Raw genomic sequence first — 15,245 nt, 5'->3', positions numbered from 1 at the left:
TGGTGATATGTATGGATAGATATGCATGAGCTCTAGTTTTCCATTGCACACCAAGTTACATACAAAATACAGGCCTACTTAACCAACTATACCCAGTACAGATAAATATCCATTCTTACCAACTCTAGTATATGTCTTTGTCCAGCCACTTTCTATACCAAGGATGGACAGGGAAGTATTTAAAAACAAAACAAAAAAACCTTAATATCTTTTCTGATTAAGAAACAGGTAGGTAAGTGGAAAATGACTAGGGAGAGAGCTAACTTTTGCAGAGATCCCTAGGTGGGGCAGATAAGGGGAGAAGTGCTATGTGAAATAAGTAGACCATATGTATTACACGTGGAGATGCAAGTAACAGACATTGCAAAAAAGCCTGGAATAAGGAGAGAAGCGGAAAATGAGTGCTGATACGGTTTGATAAACAAGCAGCCAAAGTGAATATAACAAGACAGGGACGGATATAAGCATGATAGAAGGCCATCATCTCACTAGTGCTATTCTAAGCTCTGTGCTGCAAGGAGGTTATTACACGTGATCGGTATAAGAGCTGACAGTGAGATGATGCTTGTAAGGACATGCCCCCTAACAGCCTGCAATCGCTCCTACTTTCCGGTCACTATAGATGAAACTGACTTGACAAGAGGCAGCAGATTGCAAATAAAAGATACCTAGTGGCCAAAATGTAAAGAAAAAAAAAAATGACGATACTTTTATGTTTACGTTAGCAATGTAATAAGCATAAGTTTGTTGAAATGTCAGTGGCCATTCAAATAGGAATTCACCACTCAAGTCGAGTTTCATTTTAGATACAGTGGTATATTTCCTGATTTCCTATTCTTTTGCATGTTTGTCACACTTAAATGTTTCCGATCTCCAAACAAATGTACATATTAGACAAAGCTAATACAAAGTAATCTCAAAATGCAGTTTTTAAACGGAGGTCTTTTTCACACCACTGTAGTTTAAAGGGAAGCTATACTGTCAGGTGACTTTTCAAAATGAGCAGGTGTGTACATAATGAATAGCACTATGGCCTTCATATGCCTTGTGTCCTGCATTTTCACCAGTTTTCCCCTCTGCAGACTGTCAGCCTCTGAGCTGGAGGGTGGGGACTAGCTCCTCCGTCTCCCCTATACAAAACACTGGGGGATTCCTGCTACTCGTGCTTTAGCTAATGCAGCATGGAAGAAGTTATTAGCATTACTGATCAGTGTTGATGTGAATCCAGCTGTTGGGTTAAGTAAAAGACTTGCTAAAAAGCTCATTATGATGGTCTCCCTCTGCCTGTTTTCTCACTCTGAGGGTGCATTCAAACGTCCATATAAATTGGTCTGAGATCAGACCGCAATGCAGAATAGAAATGTATGAGCTGTTACGCTCTGGTCGTGCAATGTGGTTTGTTCTGACCAATTTGTACATCCGAATGCTCTCTGATCCTCATTCCTTTCTGCTTTTTACTAGAGTATAATAGGAGCAGAGTTTGAGTAAGATCTGTACTGAAGTTAGAAATGCTGTCTTGTGATGATATTTGGTGAATATACAGTATGTAAATATCAAGAATGTGTAAGACAATGTACATCTGTAGCTCTGTCATCTAAAATATTACATAGGTGTCATAAGAGTCAGTATTTCTTCCGGCTGTAACGTTTGGATGTTAAAGTGCATGAGGAGAGTATGAAATTTTACTCAGGAGGTGGGGACATTGAAAATGGTGGTATAGCCATGGGAAGCTAGTTTATGATTTCGGTTCGTTCACATCATCGTATTAAAAATCACTCTGATTTTCAACACGAAAGATTGGACAAGTGGAAGCCATATGGTTTACCTTTTATCATGTGTGTGCTTTTTGTTTTTTTGTTTTCTCGCGTAGCATCCATATGACATCCGTATGCAATACGTTTTTATCTTACACATACTGTCCCCCATAAACTTGTACCTTTTAGTGCTTTCATGTGGTACTAAATGGTCTTTAAGCTTATTTACCTAATAAATGAAAAAAATGACGTGGGATGCCCATTATTTTATGAAACCAAGCAAAGGTAAAGCGGACAGCTGCGAGCTGTTATGAGGCTGGGAAGCTTCCTGGTTATTGGGCCCTCCCCAACCTAAGGGTGTGTGCACATCCTGCAGATTCTGCTGCGGATCCGCAGCGGTTTTGGTCCTGCGGATCTGCAGCAGTTTCTGCTGTGGTGTAGAGTACCATAATATCCTATGGGAAATGGAAACCGCAGTGCAGACGGTGCAGATTTTTCCGTGCGGATTTGCTGTGGTTTTTAATCCGCAGAAAGAACTGACGTCAATTCTTTCTGCGGATTCCGCTGCAGTTTACCATCTCCTCCATTGTAGAGATGATAAACCGCAGGTAAACGGCAGGTCTTTTGACCTGCGGATTTTGGTAAATCCGCGCGGATCAATCCGCAGCAGAATCCGCAGCGTGTGCACATACCCTAAAAATACCAGCTCGCAGATGCTCAGAAGTAGCCCATCACAATAGATGCACAAATTCTGTTGCATTGCTCTATCTGCCACTGCAACAGGGCAATCTGGTAATGGGGCTTGGAGTTTGTCAGCTGTAATTTGTCCAAGTAGCGCTACAGGAATTTAAAAAAAACAAACATACACAGAAATATTTCTTTTGAATAAACAGTCCCAGACACTTTCCCTGGTTCACCAGTTTATTAAAAAAAACAAAAACCCTGGTCCAACGTAGTCCAGGGAATCTGACATAGTCCCCTAAATCTGACAGTCCCCTAAATCTGACATAGTCCACAGATGGAAACCTGAAAGCGAAATAAACGCAAAACTCTGTCCTTTTGTTCAACAATTTATTAGAAAGTAAGGCTCCCACGCTGGTCTGACGTCCAGCGATTTCCCCAATTTCAACAATAAAAGCCTATGGAAACTCGTTCTGAGGCTTTTATCAGCAGCCACTCCTGGCTCACGAGACCTGGCGGCTCTGAAGAGCGGTGACGTCAGTAATTATACTACTTATCAGAGTTGCCGAGTCTCGTAGAGGACAGTGTGACTCGGGGGCTCTTGAGCTGTATAGTTGCTGACGTTACCGCTCTTCAGAGTTACCTGGTCTCACGGAGCGCTGTATGAGCCGGGAGCGACTGCTGTTAAAAACCTATGGAGCCTTAGAATAAGTCGACTTAGGCTTCGATCATCTGAATCGGGGAACGTCTTGGGAATCGCTGGTTTACGTCGGCCCTGCATGGGAGCCTTATTGTTTAATTGGTGAATAAGCAACAGCATTTTGTTTTCTCTTTATATGTTTTCTCTTTATATGTTTTTCAAGTTTCCAATTGTGGACTTCATCAGATACCGTGAACTGTTGGATTCCCTGAACTATGTCGGACCCGCTTTCTTTAAATTAATTTTTTATAAATTGGTGAATCATGGAAAGTGTTGGGCTGTTAACTCAAATAAAAAAACACGAAATAACCTTTATTTTATTTTTTACTGGATTATTAATTGGGGTGACTGATAGACACCCATCTTTTACTAACCCCAGGGTTTGATGTCAGCTGTGATTTTGTACAAATCACAGCTGGCATCAACCCCAAGCACCATTACCCCGATTGCCAGCGCACCAGGGCAATATGGAACAGTGAAGCATCAGAATTGGCGCCACTTCTGAGGGGGTTGCGAGCTGGTATTTTTAGGCTGGGATGGGCCCAATAACCGAAGACCTACCCAGCCTGATGATATCAACCTGCAGGTGTCTGCTTTACCTTTGATGGTTTCAAAAAATGGGGGGTACCCCATGTAATTTTTTAATTTTATTTGGTTAATAAACAAGCCTAAACACCCTTTAGTGCCAAATGAAAGGCACTAAATTCTGCAAGTTTCTAATATGTTATGGGGGATTGTGAAACTATATATCTGCAAGATATTTATCAATTTCATTCTGGCCTATATGGCATGTGTATGGTCCGTGTGATGTCCTTTTTTTTTTTTCCCCCACACCCTCTTACATCCATTGAGAAGACTCGTCCTTTGTTTCCTCAGCACTATTGCAGCTGAGGAAAAACTCGCAGTTTTGCGCTGCCTCATTGAATAACATTTGTCAGATTGCAATGCAATTTTTCTCTTTCATTACACTCGTCCGATTTATAAGCTAACGTGATCGAACCTCGCCCTCCCTCCCAATTTCTCTAAAGTCCCCCGAGTACTGCGCATCTTGGAGACCTGAGAACAGCAGCCTCTGTATGAGAGCACGCACACACAGATTAAGTAGAAAGCACGGACTGCACAGCATATCCTTTATATTTAATCCTCATTTAACTCTCTGCACTCAGGCAACTTTTGAGCCATTGATGGTCTCTCAGACCCCAGATCCCCACTAATCTGCGGGCAGTTAAAGTGCCTGCAACATATAAAAAACCTGCTGCAGATTTAGTTATTTTGTGACAAGACTTGCACCTTCCTACTCCCTGCTTCCTGTTTGGTTTATATCCATCCACCCTTTAAGCCAAGGAAGTATTTGTAAGTTTGGTTTGTTAGGCCTCTTTTGCATATAAATATTCTTTTCCTTCTCCTCTTTAATTATACCCCTTTTTTTTTTCTTTAGGTCAGATGCAATTAACGGTGTGTACCGGCAGGGCTGCAAACATTTAACACAAGCTATTTGCACGGTAAGAGCTGATAAATCATAATGTGGTGAGGAATTTTTTTTAAACACTTTTGTTTTTACCAAATCAGTGTATTTTAACAAACTGTTCTATATCAAATTGTAAAAGTCGTGTGATTAATGGACTTCAAAGTCTTTATGGGTGGTTTAATGAAATACAACCTTGGAGGATGTTCATTCAATTGTTTAACGTTGTAGAAAAAAAGCAGATCACAGACAAGGCACAAAACTAAAGTCAATTCAAATGGCAACTTTCTGCCTTTAAGAAACACTAAAAGAAATCAAGAACTAAAAATGTAGTCAGTAATGGTTACTTTTTTAAACCAAGCATAGGGAAAAATTATGGAATCATGAAAAACAAACCAAGAAAAAAACACTCCAACACATCACTAGTATTTTGCTGCACCACCTCTGGCTTTTATAACAGCTTGCATTCTCTGAGGCATGGACTTAATGAGTGTAGGAGTACTCTTCATCAGTCTGGCTCCAACTTTCTCTGATTGCTGTTGCCAGATCAGCTTTGCAGGTTGGAGCCTTGTCAGGGACCATTTTGTTAAACTTCCACCAAAAATTTTCAATTTGGATTGAGATCCAGACTATTTGCAGGCCATGACATTGACCTTATGTGTCTTTTCTTCAAGGAATTTTTCCACAGTTTTTGCTCTATAGTAAGATGCATTATCTTGAAAAATGATTTCATCATCCCTAAACATCCTTTCAATTGATGGGATAAGAAGTGTCCAAAATATCAACATAAACTTGTCCATTTATTGAAGATGTAATGACAGCCATCTCCCCAGTGCCTTTACCTGACATACAGCCCCATATCATCAATTACTGTGGAAATTTGTATGTTCTCTTCAGGCAGTCATCTTTCTAAATCTCATTGGAACGGCACCAAACAAAAGTTCCAGCATCATCACCTTGCCCAATGCAATGCATTCATCACTGAATATGACTTTCATCCACTCATCCACAGTCCACGATTGCTTTTCCTTAGCCCATTGTAACCTTGGTTTTTTTTTTCTGTTTAGGTGTTAATGATGGCTTTCAAATAGCTTTTCTGTATGTAAATCCCATTTACTTTAGGCGGTTTCTTACAGTTCGGTCACAGATGTTGACTCCAGTTTCCTCCCATTTGTTCCTCATTTGTTTTGTTGTGCATTTCTGGTTTTGGAGACCTATTGCTTTAAGTTTCCGGTCTTGACGCTTTGTTGTCTTCCTTGGTCTACCAGTATGTTTGCCTTTAAGGCTAAGTGCACACGTTGCAGAAAATTTCTGCTCAAAAACCTGAATCCCTTCCCAGAAACCGCACTTATTTTTCCGCTGCGTTTTCTGCGCGTTTTTTGCGCGGTTTTGATGCGTTTTTTCCGCAGCGGTTTCTAAAAGCATGGGAGAAGCCTAAACCGCGGAAAAATCCGCAAAATTAATGTGCATGCTGCGTTTTTTACCGCGATGCGGTTTTTTCGCGGTAAAAAACGCATCAATGTGCACAATGCATATAAATGACTGTGCAGCTTATTTTTAGCGGTTTTATAGCGGTTTTATAGTGAAAACCGCGGTAAAAACCGCTAAAAAAACGCTGTGTGTGAACACAGCCTAACAACTATCCCATGTTTTGTATTTGGTCTAGATTTTAGACACAGCTGACTGTGAACAACCAACATCTTTTACAACCTTGTGTGATGATTTACCCTCTAAGAGGTTGATAATCCTCTCCTTTGTTTCAATTGACATCTCTCGTGTTGGAGCCATGATTCATGTCAGTCCACTTGGTGCAACAGCTCTCCAAAGTGTGCTCACTCCTTTTTAGATGCAGACTAACGAGCAGATCTAATTTGATGCAGGTGTTAGTTTTGGGAATGAAAATTTACAGGGTGATTCCATAATTTTTTCCTCAGAATTGAGTGATCCCATAATTTTTCCCCTATGCTTGGTTTAAAAAAGTAACCATTACTGACTACTACATTTTTTGTTCTTGATTTCTTTTAGTGTTTCTTAAAGCCAGAAAGTTGCCATTTGAATTGACTTTAGTTTTATGCCTTGTCTGTGATCTGCTTTTTTTTCTACAAAATTAAACAACTGAATGAACATTCTCCAAGGCCGGTGATTCTGTAACTTTTGCCAGGGGTTGTATAATACCATTATGTGTGTGAAGCTGTGGGGTGGTACTGTGGCCACTGCCCTCAAGCAAATTGCCATCAGGGGCAGTGCTGGTGTCACTCGCATTGCTTCTATCACCTCCCCCTGATTAATTTTAGAGGAAAAGACTGCAGTGTTAGAAGCAGTGACTTCAATGGTGGCAACTAAAGATGTGATAACTTTTCTCTATCACCTCTACTGAACCAGGATGTCCTCAGGGACTGCGGTGACAGTAGCTGTGGTGACACCCTCTGACGTCCGGTTTAAGGAGGGGTGATTGACGCAGCAGAGAAGGGAGTATAGTCCCAGCCTTCTGTGACGCCCTGTGTGAGACGCCTCTCGAATGAAAACTCACAGGAAGTAAAGGGAAAAAAACACATATAGTAATATAGTAAATGGCAGGATAGGGAAAAGTGTAGGGAATTTAATAATAAAGTGAATTACAAATGTGGTTAGGGCCTAAAGATGGTTAAAAATCCCTTTATAAATACCTGCCAGATAACTCCTTTTTAGCGAATGTTAAATATTTTGATTTTTTTTCTCTTTGAAGAGCATATCAAACAGCATGTTTTCACATTCCATATAAAAGGGAGTTACAGAAAGTGATCTTTTGACATGTCCTAAAGCTTTTAAAAAAAAAACAAAAAAACAAACTTGATTTATTGTACATGACAGATCTGTAGCTATTTAGGCTATTGCAGAAATCTGCAATTCAATAGTTGAGGTAGAGCTCACTTAAAATCTTAGTGTGAGACTGATCATTGGAGTCTTTTGGGAACAATATTTCACTATGCAGCTTAATAAGGGTATGTTTTCATTAAATTTATTTTATGGATTTTTCTTGTTGAAAAATCCACATTTAAAAATTGCTTTTATGGCTAGTTAGACATTTGCGCTTTTGAGCGCAGCGACGGCCCGCACACGGCCGCCGCTAAGCCCCGCCCCCTGCTGCGCCTCCGCCTGTAGCTCCGCCTACCGGCGCATGACGCTGCATGCGTCCTGCGTCCCCTATCTTTATCACTGGGGGCGCAGGCCGTGCGCAGTATGCGTTTGGCGGCGCATGCGTCCTTTTCACGGTGCGCCGACCAGCGCCAAACGCTACCTGCTGCAGTTTGGTTGAGCTCAGCGCACCGTGAAAAGGACGCATGCGCCGCCCAACGCATACTGCGCATGGGCTGCGCCCCCAGTGATAAAGATAGGGGACGCATGCAGCGTCATGCGCCGGTAGGCGGAGCTACCGGCGGAGGCGCGGCAGGGGGCGGGGCTTAGCGGTGGCCGTGCGCGGGCCGTCGCTGCGCTCAAAAGCGCAAATGTGAAACTAGCCTATGAGATGTGTGGTTTTGTTTATATAATAAAAAAAAAAACTTATTTTCATGCAGGTTTGTTTTTTTTCATTTTTGCTTTTGATGCATTTTTATTTATAATATGAGGTTGGTAATTATGGATATTTTTTCCCATTTTAAATCAATATTAACTGAATGTTAGCTATTGTTTTTTATGTGGATTTTAAATCCCATGAAAGAACTGTGTGAACATAAGCATTTGTGTATAGTTTCATATAATACTGTTCTCTGCAGGTGAAGTCCTCAGACAGCGTGTCTTTCTCTATAAAATGCTTTGACGACAGCATCCTCCATTTCAAAGTATTCACCAAAAACCTTAAGCATACAAGGGAGGTATGTATTTTTAGGAGTCATTTGTGAATCGGCAAAAAAATGTGCTTTACTAGAATATGCCAACAAAGGTCATGATATTTACTTTGGGTAAGGCTTGTATGATATTCCCGATTTAAAATGTATTATAATGTCAGTCATTGCTGTCTAGATGAAGGGTAATTACAATCTACATGTTCTAGTTTTACTTCTTACTTCACTTACAGGGAATCTGTCCTTGGATTCATGCTGCCCGAAACACTGACATCATGAATCTGAACCCCATCCATTAGGTGCCGTGACTGCCCATCCCTCCCTGCATTTCCCCAGCTCACTCTCCACATTTGATCCCATCACAGAAGAAGTCGTCTCCAGGTCCTCTCTTCTTCTCATCCGACTACATGCACTACTGACCCCGTTCCCTCACATCTCCTCCAGTCTCTTGTTCCAGTCATCACAACTTGCCTAACTACAGTCTTTAATCTCCCCCTCTCCTCTGGCATTTTCCCCTCCTAGTTTAAACACTCTATCATTACTCCATTATTAAAGAAACCAGCTCTCGACCCATCCTACGCAAACGACGACAGTACGGTCTCCAATCTCCCCTTCATCTCTAAACTCTTGGAGCGCCTGGTCTACTCCCGCTTTACCTGTTACCTCTCCACTCACTCCCTCGACCCTTCACAGTCCGGCTTCTGCCCCCTACATTCGACCAAAACTGCACTCATCAAATGACCAATGACCTTCTGACAGCAAAATGTAATGGTGACCACTCTTTCTTCTTGAACTTTCTGCAGCTTTCAACACTGTTGACCACCATCTTCTACACTCTAGGATCCAGTCACTAGGCATTAAGGACACTGCTCTCTCCTGGATCTGACCTTATCCCCCGCTGTACTACAGAACGCCAGTGATTGTCTGTCCGCAGTCTCCAACATCATGTCCGCTCTCTAGCTGAAACTCAACCTTTCCAAAAGTGAACTTCTTCGGCTCCTGCCGTCTACTAACCTCCCTAAATCTGACATATCCCTCTCCGTGGGTGGCACCATAATTACACCCGGGCAGCAGGCGTCCTGTCTGGGTGTTATGTTTGACACCAATCTCTCCTTCACCACCCATATACAATCTCTTGCCTGCTCTTCCGCTTACACCTAAAGAACATCTCTAGAATCCGCCCTCTTCTCACCATGGAGACAACAAAACCCCTCACTGTCGCCCTGATGCACTCCTGCCTGGACTACTGTAACGCTCTATTAATTGGCCTCCCCTCTCTGGATTTTCCCCTCTCCAGTCCATCCTTAATGCAGCAGCCAGGGTCATCCATCTGGCTAATGGGTACTCGGACTCGTCCGCTCTTCGCCAGTTGTTACACTGGCTGCCCATTCATTATAGGATCCAATTCAAAGTAGTTGTTCTCACCCACAAAACTCTCCACAGTGTGGCACCCCCTTACATCTTCTCCCTCATTTCTGCTTATCGGCCTAGCCGATCGCTGCGCTCTGCAAACTACTGTTGACTAACCTCTGCATTAATCTGTACCTCCCACTCCCGACTCCAAGACTTCTGCGCCAATCCTCTGGAATGCTCAACCCCATGAAATTAGGACCAGCCACAACTTGCACAGTTTTAAGCGCTCCCTCAAAACACATTTGTTCAGAGCAGCCCATCACGTTCTCTAATCAGTCATTTTATGTGTCAGTGTGTGTGTAGCCCATTCACTATATCTATCCCCCACTCCCTCAAGATGGCTGGACCATCATTGTAAATACACACCTGTACTTTATATCTCCCACTCCTCATTGTAGATTGCAAGCTCTCACGAGCAGGGTCGTTTTATTTTGCTTTAATTTTTTTTTTAACGTTGTTACTTTCGACTGTTTGAAACTGTTAAATTGTAAAGGGCTGCGGAATATGTTGGTGCTATATAGGTAAAGATTATGATGATGATTATTATTATTGAGTCTGGCTGCACCATCGCATGGGTGGGGGAGACCTGTCAGTGAACTGGAGAAGGACGTAGAGATGCCAGCTGGGGATGTCCTTGAAAAATTCTAGTCTCTCACTCTAGTCCTCAGCCGGATTTTCAAACTGTTGTGGTGTTTCAGGGAAAATATTTCGGATTAAGGGCTCGCTCGCACTGGCGTACAATACAGAGGAGTGCAATGCAAGAAAACATCGCATTTCACTCTGCCAATATTATTAAATGAGTCAGTGCTCATCTGAGAGTTTTCTTCTTTGCTCTGGTCAGACTGAGGAAAAAATTGCAGCTTGCTGTGATTGTCTGCAAGCATCGGATGGCACTCGCCATGCAAGTCAATGGGTGCGAGAAAAAAATCGCACGGACCATGCATGTGCTGTCCAATTTTTACGCACACCGCTCAAAGGAAAGCTGACATTTCATCAGCCAAGTACAGAAATTTCACAGGCCGACGCACACACCTTTTTTTAGTACATTTCATGTTATCCTTTATCTATTCTATCTATCCTACAGTGGCATGTAAAAGTTGGTGCACACCTAGTCAAAATATACTGTTATTGTTAACAGTTAAGCAAGTTGAAGATGAAATCATCTCTAAAAGGCCTAAAGTTAAAGATGACACATTTCCTTTGTATTTTAGGCAAAAAAAATTGAATATATCTACATCTTTTACATTTAAAAAATTACAAACAAAGGTCGACACAAGTTTGTGCATCCTGCATGGGTAGTACTTAGTAGCACCCCCTTTGCAAGTATCACTGCTTGTGAATGCTTTTTGTAGCCTTTCAATTTTTGTTTGAGAGATTTTCACCCATTCTTCCTTGGAAAATTCTTCCAGTTCTGTGAGATTCCTGAGTTATCTGGCATGCACAGCTGTTTTGAGATCTAGCCTCAGATTTTCAGTGATGATCAGATCAGGGGACTGTGAGGGCCATTGCAAAACCTCCTGTTTGAGCCTTTTTGAGGTAGTCAATTGTGGATTTTGACGTTTAGGAAGTCATCCTCTTTTTCAACTTCAGCTTTTTTACAGATGGTGATTTCTTTGCTTCAAAAATTTGTTGAAATTTCATTGAATACATTCTTCCCTCTACCCATGAAATTTTCCCCATGCCATAAACTGCGACGCAACTCCAAAGCATGATAGATCCACCCCCATGCTTAATTGTTGTCGAGATGTTCTTTTCCTGAAATTCTGTGCTTTTTTTTCTCCACACATACCTTTTGAGTATTGTGGCCAAAGAGTTCGATTTTAACCTCCATTGGTCCACAGGACTTGTTTACGAAGTGCATCATGCTTGTTTAGATGTTCTTTTACATACTTCTGTCTCTGAATTTTATGGTGACGACATAGGAGAGGTTTGCTATTGAGGAGTTTTCCATGAAAGCCATATTTGTGCAGGTGTCTGAACAGTAGAATAATGTGCCACAACTCCAGAGCCTGCTAAATCTTTCTGAAGGTCTTTTGCAGTCAAGCGGGGGTTCTGATGTGCCTCTCTAGCAATACTACCTGCAGGTCACTGAAATTTTGCTTGTTCTTCAAGACCTTTTGACCTCCACTGTTCCTGTTAACTGCCATTTCTTAATTACATTTCAAACTGAGGAAAGGACAACTTGAAAACACTTTTGCTATCTTCTTATAGCCTTCTCCTGCTTTGTGGGCCTCCACCATTTTCAAAGTGCTAGGCAGCTCCTTAGAAGAACCCATGGTTGCTATTTCTCGTTCGCCTTATTGGGGGACACAGAGACCATGGGTGTATGCTGCTGCCACTAGGAGGCTGACACTATGCACAAAAAAAGTTAGCTCCTCCTCCACAGTGTACACCCCACCGACCGGCAGGAAGTTCCTCAGTTTAGCTTAGTGTCAGTAGGAGGTGGACACGGGTCTTTCATTAGACCCATATCTACCTCGATGTGCGTCGTTCCTTTTCAGGTTCCAGGAGGGATACAGTGTGAAGAGTCACAACTGTACTCCCACAAAGAGGCTATGAGTACGGCGTGTACTGCCACCCCGTATCCTCTTAGTTCTCCGGGCGGACCACAGGCTGAGCACAGGTGTCGTGCCAGCGAAAACAGATGGTCCTTGCCCCCCGCCTCCCACCCACTCGCCCACCAGAGCCTGTCGGTTGGACGAGGCGCGAATATGTAGAAGATGAGCAGACAACGTGGGATACAGAAGGTACCTTTATTGGAGCACCGGAACATAAAGCCACAAGATGACCCGGGAGCGGCGCCAAAGTAGCGCCGCAGATTCTCGCACTGCTCGCGCCGTCCGACGGTCGTCGCATCCCTTTTTGGCCCCGGCGGCGGTGCGGGCCTTCTTCACCCCACCGCCGGTATTCTTGTGAGGGTTGCGTCTGGGAGCAGGGCTATGGCGGCGTCTCCTTTAGGGGTGGACGCGGCTGCGTCGCAATTCTTCCACGCCGCCCTGTGCTGACAGGCGGCCGCCGTTTCAAATTTAGTCCCCGGCTTCAGTTTGGGCCTTTGCGCCCGTCGCGGTCACGCCCCCCGTTCATTATCATAGGCCGGCTGCGCTCCCGCCCGTTCCTAAGCCCTCCCACCGCCTCTCTAGTCTTGTGGCTGGGAAGGGGGAGGAGGCGGTTCTTCCCTCTGGTGCAGGCGGCTAGCTCCGCCTTTCTTCTTACACAGAGACCGCGCTTTTTGATTCCTCACATCAGGCTGCCGCCATCTTTGCAGCCTGACAGCCGGAGACTACAGCAGATGCCATCTTTCGGGGACACCGGACCGTGAGTAGTTCTGCAACTGCAGACTGACACCCTACCCTGCCTTGCTGTCCCCCAACCCTCCAGCACTTCCGCAGATTTTTTTCGCATGCTCCTCTTGCAATCGCAAATTCCCCTCTGCCGGGACTGCAGCAATCCCGTTCAGCAGGATGCCGTCCAGGAGCCATCTACTGCGCCACGTGAAATCGAACCCCCCATTCCTGGCTGGGCCTCGTCCCTTTCACAATCTGTGGCAGACCTCACCAGGGTGTCTCAGTCCCTATTTGGCCGTTCTTGATAAGTTGCCCCTGGACACTTCTGCAGGGTCCAGCAGGTCGCAAGACGTTCCATCTGAGCCAGCTAGCAGATGCCGCGAAAGACCCAGGCAGGATCCACGGCTGGAATCCTCTCCTGGTCTCTCATCGGCACCTAGTCCTTCCGAGCAGTCGCCCTCCCGTGCCTCCTCACCCGAGTCAGGTGAAGCGTTCTCGGATATGTCCTCTGAAGGGATTTTAGAACTGGATTCTGACCAGGACGCGGACATGAAGGTTACGGTACAGAACCTCATTGCTGCCATTAACCACACCTTTGAAATATCTGACTCCCCTGCGAAATCCTCAGATCAGGAGGTTTCGTTCAGACGGGCACAAACACCATCCAGGGTATTCGCCTTCCACTCTGAGTTTGGCAAGATCCTTGCCAGGGAAAGAGAAAATCCGTCCAGGCGATTTCAAAGAGGGAAGCGTCTCGGCGTGCTGTATCCGTTGGCTAAAGAGCTCTCTGACAACTGGTCTGCTTCCCTGTCGGTGGACGCACCCGTGTCCAGACTTTCTAATAACACGGTTCTCCCGCTTTCAGGTGTAGCGTCACTAAAGGATTCTAATGATAGAATTATAGAATCCTTGGCAAAGGCAGCATTCGCGGCGGCTGCAGCGGCGCTATGTCCAGTCTTTGCCTCATCTTGGGTGGCAAAGGCCATAGCCACTTGGGCAGAGGATCTCCGTAAGGGCATCCTAGATAAGGCCCAACCAGAGCAATTGACCGATCTGGCCAACCAGATTTCCCATGCAGGGGATTATCTGCTTTCTGCTTCCTTGGATGCCGCGTCTCGCGCTGTTCAGGCGTCAAGCAACGTTGTGGCAATCCGACGTACAATTTTGCTCAAGGCTTGGCAGGTGGACTTGTCTTCTAAAAAGTCTCTTACCAATCTGCCTATTCATGGAGCGCGTCTCTTTGGGTCCCAGCTGGACCAGATTATTAAGGACGCCACTGGAGGCACGAGTTCTCTCCTCCCTCAGTCCAAAACTCGCAGACCCCCGCCAAGGCGTCAGTTTCGGCCCTTTCGGACTTACCGCCGCTTCAATACGGCAGAGAACTTCTCTAACCAACAAAGACCACAGGTACGCCAGGATAGAAAGACTGTGTCCTTCAGACCCACTCCCTCCTGGCGATCTCACTCCACCCAGGGCAGACCCTCCAGGTCCAGATCTGGACGGTCCACGTCAGCATGACTGTCAACGAACTCCCGAGGGTCCCTCCCAATTGGGAGGTCGACTCCGTTTTTTCAGGGATACCTGGCTGGCCTCAGTAGAGGACGCTTGGGTCAGGGAGCTTGTATCTTCAGGGTACAAGATAGAGTTCATTTCTCGTCCACGGGATCGCTTCTTCGAGTCTCGTCCTCTAAAAGATCCAGCCTTAGATCCGGGGTTCTTGCATCCATCGCCTCTCTCCACAGTTCCGGGGTGATTGTGCCCGTTCCCGAATCAGAACGTTTCACAGGGTTTTCTTCAAACCTGTTCGTGGTGCCGAACAAAGGCGGGACAGTTCGCCCCATCTTGGACCTCAAATTACTCAACAGGAGAGCCCGACTGCGTCATTTCCGAATGGAGTTTCTTCGGTTAATCGCTTCCATGGAGACGCAGGAGTTCATGTGTTCAATAGACATTCAAGATGCCTATCTACATGTTCCCATATTCTCCGGGCATCAGAAATTCCTGCGATTCGCCAGGAACATTATCAATTTTGTGCACTGCCGTTCGGTCTTGCCACCGCACCCAGAGCATTTACAGAGATCATGGCGGCGTTGATGGCCTGGTGGAGAATCAGAGGTCTCGTTCTTT

The 15,245-nt window shown here is 44.7% G+C and overlaps 1 protein-coding gene across 2 annotated transcripts in view; it reads left to right on the top strand.

Annotated features, from left to right (window-relative positions):
* The window catches only part of OSBPL1A (oxysterol binding protein like 1A), a 249,901-nt gene that overhangs the window by 102,173 nt on the left and 132,483 nt on the right, over positions 1 to 15,245 (top strand). For both annotated transcript variants that reach the window (XM_073550826.1, XM_073550827.1), the window contains 2 exons: positions 4,574 to 4,637; positions 8,353 to 8,451. In XM_073550826.1, coding sequence (XP_073406927.1) covers positions 4,574 to 4,637; positions 8,353 to 8,451 — 163 coding nt within the window. The remainder of the gene's footprint in view (positions 1 to 4,573; positions 4,638 to 8,352; positions 8,452 to 15,245) is intronic.

Source organism: Dendrobates tinctorius, unplaced genomic scaffold (genome assembly GCF_039654945.1).
Source record: "Dendrobates tinctorius isolate UK_male_01 unplaced genomic scaffold, ASM3965494v1 ptg000171l, whole genome shotgun sequence".
Taxonomy (NCBI): Eukaryota; Metazoa; Chordata; class Amphibia; order Anura; family Dendrobatidae; genus Dendrobates; species Dendrobates tinctorius.
Note: the sequence above shows the minus strand (reverse complement) of the source record. Positions and strands in the feature narration are given on the sequence as shown.